We start from the raw sequence: 24,733 nt of genomic DNA on the forward strand, positions 1-24,733 counted from the left end.
GCATCCAACTTCTTAACATTTTTGTCCCCACCACCTGGACTCAAGCCACCACCAGCTCTCCCCTGAATTACTTCTAGATTCTCCTAACCGTTCCCTGCTTCTGTCCTTGTCCCTGTGATACACTGTTCATGGCCACACATTCCTCCCATTGCAATATGTATGCACCTTTGCAATGTAACTGCTATTCCTCTTATCTGGAGGTGAGGCATATTTCTTCACCCTTTTGAATTTGGGCAAGCCATGTGATTTGCTTTGACCAATAGCATGTGGCAACAGTAACCAGGTGTGAGTTCCTGAGTCTAAGCCTCCAAAGGCTTTGCAGCTCCCTTGCTCACTCTCTTAGAGAGTTCTGCATACCACGTAAGAAAGCTTGTCTACCAGGATTAGAACCACATGAGGGAGAACAGAGGCACACTATCAGGAGCCAACACCAGCTGTCAAACGTGTATGGGGTCATCTGGATCTTCCAGCCAAACCTGACCCTACAGCTGACTTCAATTTTAGAAGTGAGCCCAGAGGAAACCAGCAGAAGAACTGCCTGGCAAAGCCACAGAATCATGAAAAATCATAAATCACTGCTGTTCAAAGCTGCTAAGTTTTGGAGTTATTTGTTATGCAGCAAGCGATAGCTGATACACTCCCTAAAATATATGCTTTTCCTAACAGTGAGTAATCCTGTTGAAATGCATGTCCAGTCATGTCACTCCTCTGCTCAGTACCCTCCACCATTTGATGTGCCTTCTCACTCAGAGCAAGAAGGTCATGCCCCCTTCCTGTTTCATGTTGCTCTCCACCCACCCTTCGCTTACTGCTCACCATCCTTGAGTGTGCCTGGCATGCTTCATCCTCAGAGTCTCTGCCCTTGCTGTTCCCTCTGCCAAGAACACCTTCTCCAATTACCTGTGAAGCTCACTCCCTTATCACTTTGGTACCTTTAGACACCTTCACTGACCACCCTATTTAAAGTTGCAAACTACCCCTCTGAGCCTTCCCTGCTTATCCTTTCCCACAGCCCTCACATGACATCCTACATGTGTCACTTTCTTTGACTTCCCTCATCAGCAATGTAAGGCCCCCAAGGGCAGATTCATGTCTGTTGTGTCTGTAACCCCACTACCTAGAAAAGTTTCTGGCACACAGTAAGCCATCACTGAACATGGTTAAATGAATGAATGAATAATCAAATGAATGAAGAGATCACTGGGAAGCTGATGCCCTGGTGGTGGTGGACAAGGTTCTGGAAGCAGGAGCTGGGAAGGAGTGTGCTGGGCCTCTTTCTTGGCCCATAAACAAGTGTACTTGTGGGAAGAGTGTGACCAGTAGAAACCCTGTTTCTCATAGTTTTCTCTCAAAAAAGGGAATCTGGAAATTCCCAGACCACATTTACTACAGATGTTTGCTCACTGCCAGCAGACAGACATGTACATAGGGAAGAGATGCACATGCTTAGCCTATGCGATTCTGTTTCTTGAACAGATGCATGTGCTGGTAACTCGGGCTGTGGGTTTACCACTCAATGGCGCTGTCTCGGCTGGTGTCATCTTTGCAGTCTGAATCCAAGAAGATGTCCTTGTAGATCCTCCCACACAGGCAGAACATGTCAGGGCCCGGGTGATCACAGCTCTGCAGAACCTGGAGCATGATCTGCAGAGCCTTCTCACGGTCACTCGTGCTGTTTCTCCTGAAAGACAGATGTTTAAGGTCACATATGTCTGAATCAAAACACTGAAATAGTGGCTGGGTGCAGTGGCTCACACTCATAATCCCAGCACTTTGGGAGGCTGAGGCGGGTGATTTGAGGCCCGGAGTTCGAGACCAGCCTGGCCAACATGGTGAAACCCCGTCTCTACTAAAAATATAAAATTAGCCGGGTGGTAGTGGTGTGCACCTGTGATCCCAGCTACTTGGGAGGCTGAGGCAGGAGACTTGCTTGAGCCTAGGAGGTAGAGGTTGCAGTGAGCCAAGATGGTGCCACTGCACTCCAGCCTGGGCAACAGAGTGAAACCCCATCTAAAAAAAAAAGAAAGCAGAATATATATGCATTCATTCTGCTGAAAGACTAGGTGCAAGGATGCTGTACTTTAGCAGAAAAATTAATTCTAAATAATATTTTTCATTTTCCAATGTAGTCATTTCTTAAGATCCACACCAGTAAATCTCATACAATTATACTCAGTCCCCATTTGATCCTATCTCAACAAGTAAATCATAAGGAAATGAAAAAATAAGCAAAGGGGAAACCTGTGTAATAAGACTTAAGAGTCACGTCAACTAAATGCAATGTACAAACTTTGTCTGGATTGTGATTCAAACAAATCCACCAAAAAAAATATGAGGCTGGGTGCAGTGGCTCACACCTGTGATCTCAGCACTTTGGGAGGCCAAGGCGGGCAGATCACTTGAGCTCAGGAGTTCCAGAGCAGCCTGGCCAACACAGTAAAATCCTGTCTCTACAAAAATACAAAAATTGGCCAGGCGTAGTGTCACACACCTATGGTCCCACATACTAGGGAGGCTGCGGCAGAAGAATCACTTGAGCCCAGGAGGCGGAGGTTGCAGTGAGCCAAGATCGTGCCACTGCACTCCAGCCTGGGCAACAGAGTGAGACCCCATCTCAAAAAAAAAAAAAGAGAGAGAGAGACAATTGGGAAAATTTGAGTCCTGACACTGAGAAATCGTTAATTTTTCGATATAATGTAAAACCTGAAAACTGTTCATTTTTAGGTATTATAATGCAATCATGACTATGTTTTATAAGTGTCCTGAACTTTTAAAGAGACACACTTAAATTTCTGGGGATAAAATGGTATGTCTTTGCTTCATAGTAAGTCCAGCACTGGGGTATAAAGGAGTGGGTGGGGCAAAGGGGAAACAAAATTGGCTATACAATGATAATTACCGAAGTGGATATGGGGTAGACGGGGGTTTATTATTGTGATGGTTAATTTTCTGTTTCAGCTTGACTGGGCTAAGGAAGGCCAGAGAGCTAGTAAAACATGATTTCTCAGTGTGTCTGTGAGGGGGTTTCTGGATGAGATTAGCATCTGAATCAACAGTCTGAGTAAAGAAGACCACCCTCACCACCCTCACCCATGTAGGTGGCATCACACAATCCACTGAGGGTACCAAGAGAATAGAAAGAAAGGTCAAGGAAGAGCATGTTTTCTTTCTGTTTCTGAACTGAGAAATTCATTGTCTCCTGGCCTTGGGCATCCGCGTTTCTGGCTCTTGGGCCTTCAGACTTCAGGACTTACCCCAGCAGCATCCCTGTGTCTCAGGCCTTTGGACTCAGACCACGTCATACCACAAGCCTCTAGAGTCACCTGAGCCAATTCTCATAATCCATCTCTTCCTCTAGATCTCTATGCATCCTGTTGGTTTGTTCCTCTGGAGAACCTTGCCTAAGACAATCATACTAGTCCCTACTTTTAAATATATTTGTGATTTGACATAATAAAAACAAAAACATAAAAGGTATCCATCTTGACCCAACAATTCCACTTCCAGAATCTATAGCATGTACATCTTTTTTCAAGAATTTTTTGAACAAAGATGTTTATTAGGCACTGCCTGTAATAGTTAAGGAACTGGAGAGGACTCAGATGTCCATTAACGGAAGAACGGCAAAATATATTTTGCAACAACCAGACTACAGAATAACGTAATCATTATAAAGGGGCAGATCCGCATGTAATTACACAGAGGAACATCCGTGATAGTAACATTTCATGGAAAAAACCTGCTGAACTAAATGAAAAGCATGACTACATTCTTTGAAATAAACAGTATTCACATATGTTTATGTACATAGACAAAAGTCTGTAAGGATACATATTGAAATGTTCAGAAAATCACTGCTGGGATTTATACAAGGTGGTCCTAGGTATATTTTATTAATAAACATTCTAATAAATAAATTATTCTTTTTAATTTTGTGGTTATTTTACAATAGGCTGTTTTTATTTTTGGAGATAGAGTCTTGCTCTGTTACCCAGCCTGGAGTGCAGCGGCATGATCTCGGCTCACTACAACCTCTACTTCCCAGGTTCAAGCAATTCTCCCACCTCAGCCTCCCGAGTAGCTGGGATTGCAGATGCATGCCACCACACTCGGCTAATTTTTGAATTTTTTTTTTTTTTTGAGAAACAGGGTTTCACCATGTTGGCCAGGCTGGTCTCAAACTCGCAACCTCAGGTGATCCGCCTGCCTCCCAAAGTGCTGGGATTATAGGCGTGAGTCACCATGCCTGGCCACAACAGGCTCCTTTCATGTTTTCTTTCCTGAGGACATGCACCTCAAAAACTACTGCAACATCCAAGATGTCAGATTAGTACCTAAAACAGCCAGTCTTTCTCAACTGGGGTTCCATGACAGGATTAATCCCTGGAAAAAAGTTATTTGATTATTTGAGTGACTATGTTTTTAGTGCTCCCAAGGATGGGATGTAGCCAGCCTCACTGGATGCAGAAGAGAAATTCAATCATTTCATACAAGGGATGCCAGCGGGCATTAGGGCTTAATTCTCTTGTGGAACACAACCTGGTTTGAAAAGGGCTAATCTAGACACTTGGCGACCTTCTGGAAACCTGTAATAATTCAGCCTGTATTTTGACTCGGACTTTTCCCATTTTCTACCTTGATCCTGTTCTAACATATTTGATCTTTCCTCTCTTTGTCATATAGAATCCTACTGAACTAACCTGCAAACCAGATCTCTTGTTGCACAGCCATCCTATAATATTCTTTAATTTGTAAGAGCCAACAGACACCAACTCAAATTTACTAGAGCATTTACATAATTTCTAATGTCTGTGGCAAGAATACAAAAAAGATTGAAACTTTAATGGGCACAACATTTCTACATCTGTAATTAGCCAACTTTGGAGGTGTAAAATATTCATGATTCTGAAAAGAACGTACTAAACTCAATAAACTCACTGAAATGCCTTTTTTCTTTTGAGACAGGGCTTTGTTGCCCAGGCTGGAGTTCAGTGGTATAATTTTAGCTCACTACAGCCTCGACCTCCCAGGTCCACCCCACCCACCCCAGCCTCCCGAGTAGCTGTGACTACAGGCACGTACTACCACGCCCGGCAAATTCACGTATTTTTTTGTAGAGAGGGCTTTCACCATGTTGCCCAAGCTAACGCTTAGTTACTGATATGAGTTCAGGTTTGTTTGGATTTTAGTTTTTTGGACCAGTTACATCAAGATTTTTCTTGAATTTTCTCATTAACTTGAAAGTTACCCTTGTTACTCAAAACAAAAATCAAACATTTGAAAAAATTAAAAGCAAAGAGATTGTCAGCTTAACAGCCATTTTAAGACAGGTGTTAAATAGCTAATCCCTTTAGTGGCTAATAATCAGCTTTTGGATCTGCTTATCATTTTCAGATCCCAAGGTATCCAAGAACAAGCCTAGAGATAAAAACTCCTATGTTGAATGGGTCAGCAACACCTGTTTCTGGCAATTAAGGCCATTTCACAATTGAGAAGGAAACTTTGACAGTGGGTCTGAACCTCGGCTACATAACAGAATCACCTGGGAGGCTGGGTGTGGTGGCTCACGCCTATAATCCCAGCACTCTGGGAGGCCAAGGGGGGCAGATCACCTGAGGTCAGGAATTCGAGACCAGCCTGGCCAACATGGTGAAACCCCATCTCCACTAAAAAAAAATTTCAAAAATTAGTTGAGTGTGGTGACAGGTGCCTATAATCCCAGCTACTCAGGAGGCTGAAGCAGAAGAATCACTTGAACCCGGGATGCGAAGGTTGCAGTGAGCCAAAATAGTGCCACTGCACTCCAGCCTGGGTGACAGAGTGATACTTTGTCTCAAAAAACAAAACAAACAAAAGTAGAATCACCTGGGAGCTTAAATCCGAATCTCTGGAGATGAGACCCAGACATCAGTGCTTCTCATGCTGGACTTTGAGTCAGTGGGTTGGCATCATTGCTAAATCCACCGCTCCCTTCTCACTCCTTGTCCTATTTCACATACATGTGCATTTCACAAACATGCACTCCTTCCTCCCTGGACTACTTCTGTCATTTGATTTGCTGGATAGCACACTTGCCTGATTTTCTCCTACTTTAGTCCATCTCTGATTTTTTCACATTGCAGTGTCACTTGGCACTACCCTTGGGCATTTAGTCTTTCTTGGTAACTACCCTAGATCCCTTGATATCATCCATTGCCATAACTTTTCAAACCATCTATATTCTGATGACTTCCAAATTTCTATCTCTAGCCCAGGCCTCTCCCCTAAACTCCACACTCACATATCCAACTGGCTTCTCAGTATCTCGTTTGTATGTTAATACCTCAAACTTAATGTGTCCCAAATCAAACTTTTTTTTTTCCCTGAGACAGTCTCACTCTGTCACCCAGGCTAGAGTGCAGTGGTACATTCTCAGCTCACTGCAACCTCTAACTCATGGACTGAAACGATTCTTATGCCTCAGCCTCCCAAGTAGCTGAGATTACAGGCATGCACCACCATGCTGAGCTAATTTTTGCACTTTTAGTAGAGACAGGGTTTAGCCACAATGATCAGGGTGGTCTTGAACTCCTGGCCTCAAGTGATCTGTCCACCTTGGCCTCCTAAAGTGCTGGGATTACAGGCATGCACCACCGCACCCATCCCCAAGTCAAATTCTTGATTGTCCCATCAAGCCGGTTCTACAGTCTTCCCCTTCTTATTAAATGGCCAATCCATTCTTCCTCCCATTCAGGCCAAAAACTTTGCAGTCATGTTTGGTTCCTCTAACATCCTTCATTGCACCAGTAGATTCCATTGGCTTTTATTTCAAACTATATCTGAAATTGACCCACTTCTCATGAGGCCCACCTTTACCACTCTGGTCCAAGCCACATCATTTCCTGCTTCCACCCTTACCTCTCTACAATCTAATCTCAACACAGAAGTCATAGTGATCCTCTACAATGTAAAGCAGATCATGTCATCCTTCTACTCAAAACTCACCAGTGGCTCCCATCTTAGAGCAAACACCAATTTTCTTTGAATGGCCTGTTAGGATCTACAAGATGTATTCCTAGTTATTTCTCCAACCTCATCTCTTACCACTCCTGCCCCCACCCCCATCACCTGCTATCCTCCAGCTACACAAGCTTCCTTGCTGTTCCACATGCGGATCCCTCTACCTGAAATGACACTAGGTTATCTCCTGATTAGAATGAAGAAGTGTAAATTTCACATGGTATGTTCCCTTGCCTCTTTCTGATCTTTTCTAGTCACTTTCTAGTAGGTGTGGTCTTCTCTCAGCACTCAGCTTAAAATTGCAATCTTCCCACCCTACTTACTGGCTCCCCATCATCCTAAACTGTTTTAATAAAATTTTTTTTTTGAGATAGAGTCTCGCTCTGTCACCATGCCCAAGTGCAGTGGCATGATCTCGGCTCACTGCAACCTCTGCCTCCTGGGTTCAAGCGATTTTCCTGCCTCAGACTCCTGAGTAGCTGGGACTACAGGCACGCGCCATGACGCCCAGCTAATTTTTGTATTTTTTAGTAGAGACAGGGTTTGACCATGTTGGCCAGGATGGTCTCGATCTCTTGACCTCGTGATCCAACCACCTCAGCCTCCCAAAGTGCTGGGATTACAGGCGTGAGCCACTGTGCCTGGCCGGGTTGTTTTTTTTTATAATTCTATCTCCTCATTTTAGAATGCAAGCTGCAAGAGGGTGGAGATTTTTGTGTCTGGTTTGTTAACTACTGTGCCCCAGTGCTTAGAACTGGATCTGGCTCAAAGTAGGTGATCAATAAGTGTTGTTAAACGAATGACTAACTGAGCAAGGTGAATGTAGTGGCATGGAAAGATCTCTAAGCACTGATTACTAATCAAAAAAAACGCAACAGAATACCTCCTGAGTGGTCCTATAGCTTAAAAACTCTGCAGTATGACGTTTTCACAATATGTAAATGCACAGAAAATTGTCTCCAAGGATATACACCAAACTGACAAAAGAGGTTACTTCTGGAATATGGATGGGATAAGAGATTAGCGTTCAGAAGGTTAACTGCTGTAGATGGGTTGTTTTTCAGTTTTTCACAGTAATATACAAATATATTCATCTATTATTTTTTTGTTTTTGCTTTTTGAAATAGGGTCTTGCTCTGTCGCTCAGGCTGGAATGCGGTGGTGTGATCACGGCTCACTGCAGCCTCAAGGTCCCAGGCTCAAGCGAAACTCCTGTCTCAGAGTGCTGGGAATACGGGCATGCACCACCACACCCAGCTTTTTTTTTTTTTTTGGTCACGGGGGGTGGGTAGAGACAGGGTCTCGCTATGTGGCCCAGGCTTGTCTTGAACTCGTAGGCTAAAGTGATCCTCTTACCTCAGCCTCCCAAAGTCCTGAGACTGCAGGCATGAGCCAACACACCTGGCTTCATCTATTACTTATGGAATCAAATGCACAGAATAAAAACCGAACACCGAATTGGGAATCATATGGCGCTAGATTCTGGTTATTTTCACACCATTTACTAGCCATCTGAATTCTGAGCAGGGCATTTAGCCCTTCTGTGCCCCAGTGCTTCATCTGAAGTGTCTGACTTTGCTTACCTCGAAGCATTGCCATGAGCTATGGGTCTGCCAGAGCACTGATTTGCCACCAAGCATCCCGTCTGCCTGGCCCTCTCTTCTCTACTGTGTGTCTATCAATCAGGGGAAATTCATAGGACAAGAGACAGATAGAATCCCAAGAATCCTTCTTCTAAGCCAGCCCTGAGCTTTAACACACAAAAGGTGTCATTAGACCAGTGTCCTTTCTACAGTGCACTTTGTATTGGGTCACCAGTCAAAAACCTTACAAGAGACTTCTGCTTCCAATTAAGATGTAGAATGTGAAAGGTCTTCACTCCTGTAGTGACAACAAAAACCCAAATAAATATAAAAATCACTCTGAGGCCAGGTGTGGTGGCTCACACCTGTAATCCCAGCACTCTGGGAGGCCGAGGTGGGCAGATCACTTGAGGTCAGGAGTTTGAGACCAGCCTGACCAACAAGGTAAAACCTGTCTCTACAAAGATACAAAAAATAGCCGGGTGTGGTGGCGGGTGCCAGGCAGGAGGCTGAGGCAGGAGAATTGCTCAAACCCATAAGGTGAAGGTTACAGTTAGCCGAGATTGCGTCATTGCACTCCAGCCTGGACGACAGAGGAGACTCTGCCTCGGGAAAAAAAAAAACCAAAAACTGGATGTGTCACCTGCCCTCACTCTCCCTCTTGCTCCTTCTCTCAGCATATGAGCTGCCTGTTCCTTCTTCACCTTCCCCCATGGATAAAACCTACCCAAGGCCTCCCCAGAAGCTGAGCCAACACCAGTGCCAGGCTTGTACAGTCTTCAGAACTGCGAGCCAATTAAACCTCTTTTCCTTATACATCACCCAGTCTCTGGTATTTCTTTATAGCAATATGAGAACAGCCTAACACAGGGATATGATATTCTGTATCTTGATTATGGTAGTAGTTTCATGGGTGTGTTTATTTGACCAAACTCATCAAATTGTGCACTTAAAATTTTAATTTATTGTATAGTACTTTTTTGAGACAGGATCTTACCCTTTCACCCAGGCTGGAGTAGTACAGCATGATCACAGCTCACTACAGCCCTGAACTCCCAGGCTCAAGCAATCCTCCTATCTCAGCCTCCCAAGTAGCTGGAACTACAGGCATACACCACCACAGCAAGCTAATCTTTTTTTCTTTTAATTTTTTTAATAGACATGGTCTCGCTGTGTTACCCAGGCTGGCCTCGAACTCCTGGCCTCAAGTGATCCTCCCACCTTGGCTTCCTGAAGTACTGGGATTACAGGCGTGAACCACCAAGTCTGGCCTATTGTATGTAAGTTATACCTTAATAAAGTCCACTTAAAAAAAACTAGAAACCGGGCAGTAATTCTGATAGTGTCCTACTGGGCAATCACTGGTGTCTGCCTTAAAATGCATTCTTGGTCTTTCTGGGCCCCACTGTGTGTTACAGGGCAGCTGACTCCTCTAGGCTGCTGTGCTCAGCTGACAGCAACCGGTGGGAGGCACTGGAGGCAGTGGGTGGGGCCCTGGAGGATGGGAAGGAGGAAGAAGGCAGTGCAGTTTCTCTCTATTTTTCTTGGTGTGCATGGTCACTCCAGCAACAGCTGCACCTCTTTGTTAGACCCAGCTCCCACTAGGCTGGCACACAACTGTTCCAGGGGATCCTGGCACCTGGGCCCTGGTAATATCACCTCTTCCCTGGGTCCCTCCAGCCAAGGAGTGACAGAAGCTTCCTGCTGATGCTAAATTCAGGACTGCCTCACCGTTTCTTGTCTGGTTTGTCAGCTCTTCTATCACCTGTGTAACCAATTTCCTATAATCAGTTTTCTCTACTTTAAATACTTAGAGTGGTTTTGTTTCCTAACTGGACCCTGACAGATACACACCTGCCACAACAAAGCAGGTGCCCTGCTCTGGCCAGATGCCTTGTATTTACATAGATGGAAGGGAACAACTAGAGGCTGCGTCTTAGTGTGAACAACGTTCAGCGCCAAAGAAATGCACACACCTGAATGGTTGTTTTTCTACTCTACAAATAGGACCCAGTTATGTATCAGGGCACAACCACCATTGAGTCACTCACTCTAGCTCCCATCATGCCAACCTTCCCCAGTCTCCTGGAATGGCAAAGCACCACCTGTGAAGGCTAGGCTCTCCAGTGGGCTGGCAGGCCCTCTGATGGAGCTGGGCATTTCTCAAGCTGGCTTTCCCATTCACACAAAGGCAGCCGGAGTTGAAGAGAGGCCTTGCCTAAACTCTCTGTCCTACTCAGTGACATGTCACCAGGAATCCCCACACTGACAGATCCAGTTTCTTTTTTTTTTTTCCTGGGCACTCAGCCAGACCACATTTCCCAACTTCCCTTGTAGTGAGATTAGGACACGAGACTGACTTGTGGCCAACGAAACATGCAAAGAAGTAATGAACATCACTTCCTGAGCAGGCTCCTATAACCCTCTCTGGTATAGTCAAAAGTGGAAACAACTCAAATGCCCATCAACTGATGAGGTGGCCGCAATTAATAAAATGAGGCCTATCTGTACGATGGAACATTATTCAACCATAAGGAGGAATGAAGGCCTGACACATGCTACCACATGGATGAAACTTGAAGATATTATGCTAAGTAAAGGAAGCCAGACACACAAAAAACCATGTATTGTATGATTCCTTTTATACGAAATGGCCAGAATAGACAAAGCCATAGAGACAGAAAACAGACTCGTGGTTTCCTCAGGCTGGAGAGTGACGTGGGAGAAGAGGAGGTAACTATTAATAGGTTGCCAAAATGGATCAGTGATTGCTTAGGAATGGGGAGAAAGACTGAGGGAAACCAGGAAGTGGGGGTAACTGGTAATGGGTATGGGCTTTTGGTGGCAGGGGGAGGATAATGAAAATATTTTAAAATTGATTGTAGTGATGGTTGTACACCTCTATGCTAAAAACCACCGACTTGTACACTCTAAATGGGTTGTTCTTGGGGTCTTTCTTTCAGACAGGGTCTGGCTCTGTCATCCAGGCTGGAGTGCAGTGGTGCAATCTCACTGCAACCTCAGCCTCCAGGACTCAAGCCATCCCAAGTAGCTGGGATTACAGGCATGCAGCATCATACCTGGCTAATTTTTGTATTTTTTGTAGAGATGGGGTTTTGCCACATTGCTCAGGCTAATCTCAAACTCCTGAGCTCAAGCAAGCCGCCTGCCTTGACCTCCCAAAGTGCTGGGATGACACATGTGAGCCACTGCGTCAGGCCAAAATGGGTTAATTGTATCGTATGTGAATTACATCTCAGCAAAGCTGTTTCAAACGCAGACGCAAAACCTCTCCAGCAAGTCAGTACGCTCTGTTCCTATCATCTGGCTGAAAGGAGATCTAAGGATCCAGGAGACGGCAGAGCCTCAGGATGGAAGGAGACCGAGTTCACCAAGAAATTACCTGAAAAGACTACCCAACCAGGATACACCCACATTGGAACAGTGCATGAGTGAAAAGAAACTTTCATCATGTTAAGTTCTAAACTAATGTGTGACTTGCGTGACTAATACACAAGTCAATGCCACCAAGGCAGCAGGGGTTCACTCAGGAAGATCTATTCCCCTCTAAGTTTGTATCGAATCCCTGTTTTAGCAGACACCTGGGATCCCACGCTAGGAAGACTTGCACCACCACCGACCCTGACCTAGCCCATGTAGGCCCCATCCACTTTTCCACGTTCCCTGCTTTGGGCCCCACACCCTACTTCAACAATTATCTTTGGGTAGTGGTATCACCGGTAATCATGTTTTTATATTTTTCTGTGTATGCTGAATATGTCTGGCTTGGATGTTTTTGTTTTTAAGCACAGACTCACATATAAATAAAGAAAATGCAATACATTTCCTTTCTACTACCAAACTTTAAATTCAATGTAGCACACACTCATTATGTGGCTCTCTTCTAACACTATACCAGGGTTGATCATTAGTCATTTCTTCATTCATTCACCCATTCAACATTTTTTTTTTGAGGCAGGGTCTCACTCTGACGCCCGGGCTGGAGTGTAGTAGTGCAATCTCAACTCACTGTAACCTCTGCCTCCTGGGTTCTAGCGATTCTCCTGCCTCAGCCTCCCAAGTAGCTGGGACTACAGGTATGCACTACCACACCTGGCTTTTTTTTTTTTTTGATACAAGAGTCTCACTCTCACCCAGGCTGGAGTGCAGTGACATGATCTTGGCTCACTGCAACCTCCACCTCCTGAGTTCAGGTGATTCTCTTGCCTCAGCCTCCTGAGTAGCTGGGATTACAGGCACACACCACCACACCCAGCTAATTTTTTTACATTTTTAGTAAAGACAGGGTCTCACCATGTTGGCCAAGCTGGTTTCAAAGTCCCGACCTCAAGTGATCCACCTGCCTCAACCTCCCAAAATGCTGGGATTACAGGCATGAGCCATCGTGCCTGGCCATTTTTTTTCTTTTTGAGGTGAAGTCTTGTTCTGTCGGCCAGGCTGGAGTGCAGTGGCACAATCTCAGCTCACTACAATCTCTGCCTCCCAGGTTCAAGTGATTCTCATGCCTCAGCCTTCTGAGTAGCTGGAGTAGCATGCCACTATGCCTGGCTAAATTTTTGTATTTTTAATAGAGACAGGGTTTTACTTTGTAGACTAAAGTGCTGGGATGACAGGCATGAGCCACTATGCCTAACCCCATTCAACAAATCTTTACTGAGTGCCTACTCTGTGGGTGGCACAATGTTTCTAGGCACTGGCTATATCATGGCCTAGTATATACCATCGCCCCTGCCCCCCTCGGACTTATAGCCCAGCAGGAAAGATGATAGGTATTAAACAAGTAAACACAGAAACTGAGTGCTATGGAGGGAAATAGCAAGTGCTATGAGAATGAGTAACAACAGGGACATCCTTTCCAGACTTGGGAGTCTTTGCAATATCAGCTTTTCTCAGAAAGAGACACTGAAACTAGACCCGGAAGGATCATCAGTTTCAGTCAGGTAAGTGATGAGGGAGAGTGTTCCACGTGGCAGAACAGCATATGCTAACACTTACAGGGGAGAACAGCCCGCTGACCCTAAGACTGAAGGTGGATGAGAGCAGCTAGAGGAACAAACCGGGAAGGACAGGACAGAAGGGGAGGCCAGGCCAGGCCACACGAAGTCATTTCTATTCCTCTTCGCTAAGTCTCTGAAAGGCTCTGCCTAATGAAGAAACTTCCTACCCCAAAGGACTCAGGAGCTATTCCTAGTTTTCACATGTTACTCCAAATGGCTCTCCAGTTTCTAGCTCCTCCCAAGAAGCCTTCCCCTGAATACCCAAGGAACAGCTATTTTGCCATAAATGTGTCCTACTCACCAGGCCCTCCTCCCATCCCCAACTGCACAGCAAAACCAGCTCCTTCATGTCTCCTGAATCCTTTCTGTGTATTCCTGCCGTCTATGAATAATCCAAGTGGCTGGCTGATGGTCAGAACTTCCTTTCATCTGACTTCCTGAGCAACTATTCTTTAAAACCTCAAAACAAGTGGCATTGTTGTTAAAGTAATATTTAGTGCACACCGCCAAAGATCACCACGAGACCTATTCTGATGTGCTGCGAAAAGAGTGAGCGTCCAGGTCATTTTTCAGGGGAATTTTCTTATCTCACGCAGGTCCTCTGGTGGATATCACTGATGTTTCCTTTGGCTTGATGGCAGAGCCAAGATCACCATCTGTTCTTAAAGGCAGGGATCACCGGAGAGTTTGCTCTCTGCAGTGATTCTCCCGAGCAGCTGTGAGGAGAAGCCAAATCTGTGTGCAAAATCCAGAGACACGCCACTAAAACTTTTCTGCCTGCTCAGAACGATATTCGTTGGCCACTTAATCATGCATTTAAAAAATAGAACCACTTCTGAATAAAGAAACATCTCAAGGGAGACTCTTCAGTACAGTAGCCAGTCAACTATGGCATCAATACCTCTTGAAGTTGACATTTAGGTCATTCCTGGCATCTTCTGCGTAGCAGAACAAACTACCAAGAAATGAAAGTTAAATTCTCCCCAGAATTCTCTAAAAAATAGAACACAGAAAGACTCAGAAGCTCCCCAGAAATTGATATTTGAAGAAAAATGATTGATCAGAAAAAGAAGGCATTAGAGATTTAAACCAACATCAACTTCCACAAGGGCAGTAGGTGCAAAAGACACACAATGGCCCGCTTGCATCCCATTGGCATTTACCTGTGCATCCAGGTTTGCTGCGTTCTAGTGCCACTGCCATTCTCCCTCTCCCCACCTCCCCTGGGAGTCTCACCTCCAGAGCAGCCCTCAACCAGTGATGGATGCGAGTTAGTGGACAAGTCCCCAGCGTCCTAGTCCGTTGGGTGAGATAACTCTATATGTTGTTCTATGAATGTTCTATAGAGCCTCCCCAAGCTCCTCAATGCGATAGAGTGCCAGTTTCCCACACAGTGGTCATCTGCTCATTAATATACCTTCTGTTGCCTTTCTTCCTTTCCCTGTCTCATTTCCCTGTCCCCCTTCTGAAACTTCCTAGGATAACCTCCCAAATAAACCATCTGACCCCGAATTCTTTTCTCAGGGGCTGTTTCAGGGTAGGGGGAGATCTAGATTATGACTCTAGACATATATTAAAAGTTCTTATTAAGAAAAATTAGGGGCCAAGTGTGGTGGCTGATGCCTGTAATCCCAGCACTTTGGGAGGCCGAGGTGAGTGGATTACTTGAGGCCAGGAGTTCAAGATCAGCCTGGCCAACATGGTGAAACCCCACCTCTACTAAAAGTACAAAAATTAGCCAGTGTGGCACACATCTATAATTCCAGCTACTCAAGAGGCTGAGGCAGGAAAATCACTTGAACCCAGGAGGCAGAAGTTGCAGTGAGCTAAGATTGCACCACTATACTCCAGCCTGGGTGACAGAGTGAGACTCTACCTAAAAAAAAAACAATTTAGTGATGAAAATATCTAACTAAAATTGCTTTTAAAATTAACTAGCCAAAGGTCAGGTGTGGTGGCTCACTCCTGTAATCCCAGCACTTTGGTAGGCTGAGGCAGGTGGATCACTTGAGGTCAGGAGTTCGAGACCAGCCTGACTAACATGGTGAAAGCCCATCTCTACTAAAAATACAAAAATTAGCCAGGCGTAGTGGCAGGAGCCTGTGATCTCAACTACTCAGGAGTCTGAGGCAGGAGAATCACTTGCACCTGGGAGGCAGAGACTGCAGTGAGCTGAGATCCTGCCATCGCACTCCAGCCTGGGCAACAAGAGTGAAACTCCATACCAAAAAAAAAAAAAAATTGAACAAGGGTACAGTAATCAAAACAGCATGGTACTGGTACCAAAACAGAGATATAGGCCAATGGAACAGAACACAGGCCTCGGAGGCAACACCACACATCTATGACTGACCTTTGACAAACCTGACAAAAACAAACAATGGGGAAAGGAGTCCCTGTTTAATAAATGGTGTTGGGAAAACTGGCTAGCCATGTGCAGAAAGCAGAAACTGGATCCCTTCCTGACACCTTACACTAAAATTAACTCCAGATGGATTAAAGACTTAAACATGAGACCTAACACCATAAAAACCCTAGAAGAAAACCTAGGCAAAACCATTCAGGACATAGGCATAGTCAAGGACTTCATGACTAAAACACCAAAAGCATTGGCAACAAAAGCCAAAATAGACAAACGGGATCTAATTAAACTCCAGAATTTCTGTACAGCAAAAGAAACAATCATAAGAGTGAATCAGCAACCAACAGAATGGGAAAAAATTTTGCAATCTACCCATCTGACGAAGGGCTATTATCCAGAATCTACAAAGAACTAAAACAGATTTACAAGAAAACAACAAACGAACGCATTCAAAAGTGGGTGAAGGACACGAACAGACACTTTTCAAAAGAAGATATTTATGAGTGCAAGAAATACATGAAAAATGCTCATCATCACTGGTCATTAGAGAAATGCAAATCAAAATCACCTTGAGATACCATCTCACGCCAGTTAGAATGGCGATCATTAAAAAATCTGGAGACAACAGATGCTGGAGAGGATGCGGAGAAATAGGAACACTTTTACACTGTTGGTGGGTCTGTAAATTAGTTCAACCATTGTGGAAGACAGTGTGGCGATTCCTCAAGGCCTTTGAAATAGAAATTCCATTTGACCCAGCAATCCCATTACTGGGTATATATCCAAAGGACTATAAATCGTTCTACTATAAGGACACATGCACATGCATGTTCATTGCAGCACTGTTTACAATAGCAAAGACCTGGAACCAACCCAAATGCCCATTGATGATAGACTGGATTGGGAAAATGTGACACATATACACCATGGAATACTATGCAGCCATAAAAAACGATGAGTTTGTATCCTTTGTAGGGACACGGATGAATCCGGAAACTATCATTCTCAGCAAACTAACACAAGAACAGAAAATCAAACACCACATGTTCTCACTCATAAGCAGGTGTTGAACAATGAGAACACATGGACACAGGGAGGGAAGCATCACACACTGGGGTCTGTTGGGGGGAAATAGGGGAGGGACAGCAGAGTGGGTAGGGAGGTTGGGGAGGGATAATGGGGAGAAATGCCAGATGTAGGTGACAGGGGGATGGAGGCAGCAAACCACATTGCCATGTATGTACCTATACCACAATCCTGCATGATCTGCACATGTACCCCAGAACCTAAAATGCAATAAAATACACCACACACACACACACACACACACACACACACAAAATCAGCCAGCAACAGCAACAAAACTAGACAGAGACTAGCTGAGGCAGCGGGCATATAATTTGAGGGAAATGTGGCATTAGGCAGTGAAATAAATTGTATTTATGCCTTTTAGTTCGCTTAACCTGTGTTCTAACAAAATATTTTACTGTTTAAGCAAAAATTCCTTTTTACTCTAACATGTTACTAGGAAGCAAAGTGAGAAAGCACACAGAGTAGCTTTTCCTCTCGATGGAGCAGGGACATAACTGAGTTTACAACAACAAACAGGACTGAGATCGATCACTGATAGGATAAAGAATCCATCATAAAGCAAGGTCTTAAAGGATCTGTTTCTAATCACTCAACTAATACAATGATACTTCAAGATATAGACTTAGAACTTTTGAAAGGAGAGCAATATTCCAAATCATCTGGTCCAAATCACTCTGTCTTTAAAAAAGAGGACTATGGGGTCTAGCAAGGTTTGGTGACCTGCCTCAGGCCACACAGACAGTAGTGGAGTTGGAACCTGGCAAATGTCAGTCCCCTGTTTACAAAACCTTCAGTAACTACTCCCTGGGGCCTACAGAACAAAACCCAAATTCCTTAGCTTATCAGTCAAGGTCCTCAACCCCTGGGGCCAGCCTCCCTCTGGCCATCCAGTTCTCCCTATCACCTAAACAAACCCTTCAGTCAGGCAGAACTGCACTGTTCATTGTAGTCAGAGCCCATCTTCCCCTCCAGTCTCGTCAAACATCAACCACTGAAATACACCAGGTGGCAGTGGGTGAACCTGTAATCTGGCACATGGAGTACAACTAAAGAGACCCTGAACTGGAACTGGTACCCAACCTGCAGCCTTCCTTTTTTAAAAAATTATTTCTATATTTTAAAAATTAATCAGGTAATTTACTTTTTAGACTTATTGATTTATTGATCGAGACAGGGTCTGGCTCTGTCGCCCAGGCTGGAACGCAGTGGTGCAATCATAGCTTGCTGCAGCCTCGACCTCCTGGGCTCATGTAATACTCCTGCCTCAGTCTCCTGAGTACTGGGACTATAGCTGTACACCACCACACCGGCTAATTTTTAAACTTTGTTTTGTAGTGATGGGGTCTTGTTATATTGCCCAGGCTGGTCTCAGACTGTCCTCAGGTCTCCCGAGTTGCTGGGATTACAGGTGCAAGCCACTGTGCTTGGCCCTTTTTATTTCTTATCTTCAGTATGTCCACTTCTACTAATTCCTGAGAAGTAAAGTGACTTGCCCACAGATACCCAGCTAGTTAGTAGCAGAACTGGGATAGAATACTGGCTGCCTGGCAGGGTGCAGTGGCTCACACCAGTAATCGCAGCACTTTGGGAGGCTGAGGCTGGCGGATCACAAGGTCAAGAGATTGAGGCCATCCTGGCCAACATGGTGAAACCAGTCTCTACTAAAAAATACAAAAATTAGCTGGGTATGGTGGCACATGCCACCTACTCGGGAGGCTGAGGCAGTAGAATTGCTTGAACCCGGGAGGCAGAGGTTGTAGTGAGCCGAGACTGCACCTGCACTCCAGCCTGGCACCTGGCAATGGAGCGAGACTCTGTCTCAAAAAAAAAAAATACAGGCTGCCTAACTCTCAAACCAACACTTTCCCTACAACACAAAATCCCTTCTTTGTAAGTCCTTCAACACAGATATAAATGTATCCTTACTGCATTGCTGAAATAAGAGCTGTGATACACTACAAAGTGTTCACACACACTGAAACACAACTGTTCTGAATCCCAACTGAAGCATTATCCAAATTCACTTACTGATAATATTTGATCTAAAGTAAAACGTAAATTCCCATCCTGAATTTAGAAGGGGGTTACATAGGGTTGATTTACTGGCTCTTGTGTCTCTTTAGAAACTCATCCAGGAAAATCTGAAAGGCTGCCTCCCTCCCAGTTTCTCTTTATCAATGTCTTTATCTCAAGGGCAACAGCGACCCAGGATGAAGGCATGTGAAGTCTCTCAACATCCGCTCTAAGGCGTAGGAGGCTGAATCTACAGGAAAGTCAATGTTTCCTAAGTGGAACTGTGGCTTTTCTCATTTGTGTGAAATCCTCAGGCAGAGGGAAAGAAGACAGCTTTTCCAGGGTTAGTGTCTCCTGAATTTCCAATTTGGTCTTCCAGATTCAACAATGCAACCAGAACTTCAGAATGCAGATAACGGGGAATGTCCACAAGCAATTGATTCAGAATGTCAAGTGGAGGCCCTGGTAGCAACTTACATGGGTCAGGATTTTCCTCAGGAATGGTTAATCATTAATGGTTTACACTGCATGTCAAAATGTATTACGGATAAATTCCCAGTCCTTATGTCCTCAACTGATACCTGAGACTGGTAACTGCAATACATGCTACCATGAGCCTCAAAACATCAATCAAGTGAGCAACTGGCAAGGCTGTTAACACTGTTAACTAATTTTCTGGATGCCCAATCACAAAAGATCCGTTAAAACAAAGTCTCCTGTATCTGACCTTACTGTTATGGAGGAAAAATACCTTAAACCACTAGAGGAGGTTTTTTTTTTAAATTGCATTTTAGGTTTTGGGGTACATGTGCAGAACATGCAAGATAGTTGCATAGGTACACACGTGGTTTTTTTTAAAAAAATGCATGAGAAAAACATAAGGAACTGTATTCTTAAATCTCATTGATGGAAAATTTGATGTCAGGTCAGGAAAAATTTTACTTGAAAGTCCTTTACTCATTGTATTCATTAGTCTTAGCTCTCTCAGTGTTGCATTTTCTTAGTCTGACAAAAGCTTGGTCATAACACTGTTTTCGGTTCAGACCATCATTGAGGATGACCTAACACTGGTGGTTGGAATTCTTTGTTGGGAAATAGAAGGGCAATTAACATTCACCCAGCATTATCTATGCACCAGGCACCATGCTAAATATTTTACTTATGATATTCTTATTTGATTTTTAGAGCCTCTAATTAATTCCCATCATCCTACTTTTTTTTTCACAGCAGTCCAGTCCACAGTTTTGTGGGTTGTACACAGCACAGTGGTTCTGGGATATTTCTCAAGCCATTCCCCAGTTGAACGCTCTCTGGAAGACCAACAGCCGGACCACTTTCTGGCAACATTACAAGCAGTTTTTCTTGTCTACTTTAAACCGTAATTCCTACAGACTAAGCCACTTGGCACTTGCCCTGTTGACTCTGTAATCTCTTTATGTAACACTAGGTTATCTCCCGATTAGAATGAAGAAGTGTAAATGAGAGATAAATGGAGGAGATATCAAACTTTTATGAACTGCCTTCTAGCTGCCAGGGGTGGTGCAGTTATTTGCATATGGCATATCTTATTTAATCCTCACTATAGGCATCACCATCCTGGTTTACAGATGAACACATTCAGGCTTAATGCGTTTAATTAGCTTGGCAACATCATATTGCTGCCGATGCAAATGTCAAAGTATGTGCTCTTTCCATACCTCAAATGTCTCCCTATAAAGCAGTGGTCTCAACCAGGAGTGACTTTTGTCCCCTATAGGATGTTTGTCAATGTCTAGAGACGTTTTTGGTTGTTACATTGGGCAAGGTGTGGGGGGAGTACTATCAGCATCTAGTGGGTAAAGACAAGGGATGTTGCTACACATCCTAGTCTACATAGAACAGCCCCCGTGAGAGTCATGCAGCTCCACAGAACAACAGTGCCAAGGTGAAGAAACCTGCTCGAAATCAATAAACTTTGAATTTACCAAACGATCCTTTTTTCCTATAAATATCTATATTCATATAAACCCCATCCCATGCAAAATAGTCACCTCAGAGGGCCAGATGCTTATTCTAACAGTGTTCTTGTGCTAACAGCACATCTATAAATTTCTCTTAAGAATTTTTTCCAGAGCCAAAGGTATGTTATTTTAAATATTGTCTGTGGTGGCAATCTCTGTAGTTTGCTAGTAGTTTTGTTATTTGGAAATGGTCAAAAGTTATCCCTCAAACCTGGTAGAGGGATACAGGTGATTAAGGTACACAGCAACAGCCATAGCCAAGCACCTGCTTCATGCCAGGAGTACTCCAAGTTGTACTACATGGCAGAAGCCAGTATCCCATTTCATAAATGGGGACACTAATGTTTCAGGAAGTTAAGTGACTTGACCACGCTGTAACACTGAAGTACAGAAGCTGGAAATGGAACCCAGATCTGTCTTTAGAACCCATTGGAATGATATTGATTTCCTATGTGCCTTAAAAGCAGCAATTCCAAATTAGCTGGGCATGGTGGTGTGTGTCTGTGGTCCCAGCTACTCAGTAGGCTGAGGCGGGAGGATCACTTGAGACCAGAAATTCAAGGCTGCAATGAGCCATGATCATGCCACTGCACTCTAGCCTGGGCAACACAGTAGAGGAGGAGGACAGGAGAAGAGGGAGAGGAGATGAAAAAATAAAGAAAGCTGGCAATTCCAAAGAAAAACCTCCACTGTGACTGATGCCATAATATTCTGAATAATGGCAGCATTGCCAAAATTAATGCAGAACACTGCAGTGAAATTCATTTGAATCAAACAAATTCACTTGTCTGTATAAGTTCATGTGTGTGTGTGTGAGATAAATATACACATGTGTAATTTTTAAATTGTACCTTTAAGCTCTGTTGGACTTGAAGATGTGATTTTTCAGAAACCACCTGTTAACTTCAGTCACCTCTCACGAACTCTTTTCCTGTACACACAGCCCTTACACTGACACACAAATAAGTTAGTAAATAAAGGAGGAAGGACAAAAAGGAGGGAACTGAAGAAGGAAACAGACAGAAAAGGAAGATATCATGGGCTCGAGGAGGCCAGGAAGAGGAATAAAGACAGAGCCCTTTGAGTAAATACTTTTGTAAAAGAAGATGACCTGTATCATTGGCAAGGCCACTGCTCAGAAGATAAGACAGGTCATTTATCAAGAAAAAAAATACAACTGGATTTTTGCTATAAAAAGTATATATACGGCAAAACTTTCATGGGTATGACACTGAAAAAACAGGCAACAAAAGCAGGATTAGGTAAATGACACATCTGGCCAGGAGGGGTGGCTCATGCCTGTAATCCTAGCACTTCTGCGAGGCTGAGGCAGGTGGATTACTTGAGGTCAGGAGTTCGAGACCAGCCCTGCCGATAGGGCAAAACCCCATCTCTACTAAAAATAAAAAAAATTAGCTGGGCGTGGGGGTGGGCACCTGTAATCTCAGCTACTCTGGAGACTGAGGCAGGAGAATCGCTTGAACCTGGGAGGTGGAGGTTGCAGTGAGCAGAAATCGAAATTGTGCCACTGCACTCCAGACTGGGCAATAGAGCAAGATTCTGTCTCAAAAAAAAAAAAAGAAAGATTAGATGAGACGTCAAACTTAAAAACTTTTGGGCATCAAAGGATACAATTAACAGAGTGAAAAATCAACCTATAGAATATAGGAAAATATTTACAAATTATGTATCCGATCACAAGTCAATAGCCAGAATATATAACACACATACCCCCTCCTACAACTCAACAACAAAAATCAAACAACCTTTTTAAAAAAATGGGAAAGGACTTGAATAGACATTTCTCCAAAGATAATATACAAATGGCCAACAAGTAGATGAAAAGATGCTCAATGCCACCAATCAGAGAAATGTTCATTGAAACTACAATAAGCTATCATCTTATACCCATTAGGGTGGCTAACGAAAAAACAGAAAATAAGTGTTGGCAAGGATTTGAGAAACTGTATAGTACCGGTAGGATGTAAATGGGGCAGGCACTATTGAAAACAATTTGGAGATGCCTCAAAAAATTAAAAATAGGCTAGGCATGGTGGCTCATGCCTGTAATCTCAGCACTTTGGGAGGCTGAGACAGATGGATCGCTTGAGGTTAGGAGTTCAAGACCAGCCTAGGAAACATGGTGAAAGTCCATTTCTACAAAAAAAAATTAGCCAGGCGTGGTGGTGCCCCTGTAGTCCCAGCTACTCGGGTGGCTAAAGCAGGAGAATCACTTGACCTTGGGAGGCAGTGGTTGCAGTGAGCCAAGATCGTGCCCCTGCACTCCAGCCTGGGCAACAGAGCAGGACTCTGTCTCAAGAAAAAAAAAAGAAACAGAAAAAAAATTAAAAATAGGACTATCGTATGATCCAACAATTTTACTTCTGGGTATACATCCAAAAGAATTATAAGCAGGATCTAGAAGAAATATTTGTACACTATGTTCATAGTAGCATTAATCACAATACTTAAGAGGTAACCGAAATGTCCATCGACAGAGGAATGGATAAACAAAATGTGGTCTGTACATACAGTGGAATACTCAGCCTTAGAAAGGGAGTTTTCTCTCATGCTGCAACCATGATGAACCTTGAGAACATTACACTAAGTGAAATAAGGCAATCAGAGAGAGACAAACCCTATACAACAAGATTGTTCAACCCGTGGCCCATGTGGTCCAGGATGGCTTTGAATGCAGCCCAACACAAATTTGTAAACTTTCTTAAAACGTTATGTGATTTTTTTTGCAATTTTTTTTTTAGCTCATCAGTGATCGTTAGTGTATTTTATGTGTGGCCCAAGATAATTCTTCTTCTAATGTGGCCAGGGAAGTCAGAAGATTGGACAGTAGTGCCATGCAATTTCACTTATATGAGGTACCAGGGATAGTCACAGAAACAGAAAGGAGAATGGTGGTTGCCAGGGACTGGGGAAGAGAGCAATGGGCAGCTGTTTAATGAATGGGAACAGAGTTTCAGATTTACAAAAGGAAAAGTTCTAGAGCTCTGTTTCACCATATGTGGACATATTTAACCATACTGAACTGTATGCTTAAAAATGGTTAACATGGTAAATTTTATATATATTTTTTTGCCACAAAAAAAAAAAAAAACAAGGCCAGGTGCGGTGTCTCACACCTGTAATCCCAGCACTTTGGGAGGCGGAGGTGGGTGGATTACTTGAGGTCTGGAGTTTGAGACCGGCCTGGCCAACATGGGAAAACCCTGTCTCTATTAAAAGACAAAAATTAGCTGGGCATGGTAGTATGTACCTGTAATCCCAGCTACTCAGGAAGCTAAGGCAGGAGAATCACTTGAACCCAGGAGGCGGAGGTTGCAGTGAGCCAAGATCGTGCCACTGTACTCCAGTCTGGGCAACAGAGCAAAACTCCAGCTCAAAAAAAACAAAAAACAAAACAAAACAAAACAAAGTTTATATTATGATGGCAGCTTCAATATTTAGCTATCATCCAATGTTCTCATTGCATATGAAAAACCCAGGACATATAAAGGGATAGCATTCCCCTTATTTACAGAATGACACAATTTCAAGTGGAGGGCCCTGCCTTATTTTGGTTGTCCTTCAGACAACCAAAATATATATAAGCTAAAGCCTGCTGGAAAGAGTTTAATTGATTATGCCACAACACTATTAACATCAGCTTTA

At 43.8% G+C, this 24,733-nt stretch overlaps 1 protein-coding gene across 1 annotated transcript in view; it reads right to left on the reverse strand.

The window, feature by feature from the left end:
* Positions 1-24,733, reverse strand: part of MAP3K15 (mitogen-activated protein kinase kinase kinase 15) — a 161,240-nt gene that overhangs the window by 73,941 nt on the left and 62,566 nt on the right. Inside the window, exon 7 of the mRNA XM_078364229.1 lies at positions 1,511-1,681. Within this exon, the coding sequence (XP_078220355.1) occupies positions 1,511-1,681 (171 nt within the window). The remainder of the gene's footprint in view (positions 1-1,510; positions 1,682-24,733) is intronic.

Source organism: Callithrix jacchus, chromosome X, assembly GCF_049354715.1.
Source record: "Callithrix jacchus isolate 240 chromosome X, calJac240_pri, whole genome shotgun sequence".
Lineage (NCBI taxonomy): Eukaryota > Metazoa > Chordata > Mammalia > Primates > Cebidae > Callithrix > Callithrix jacchus.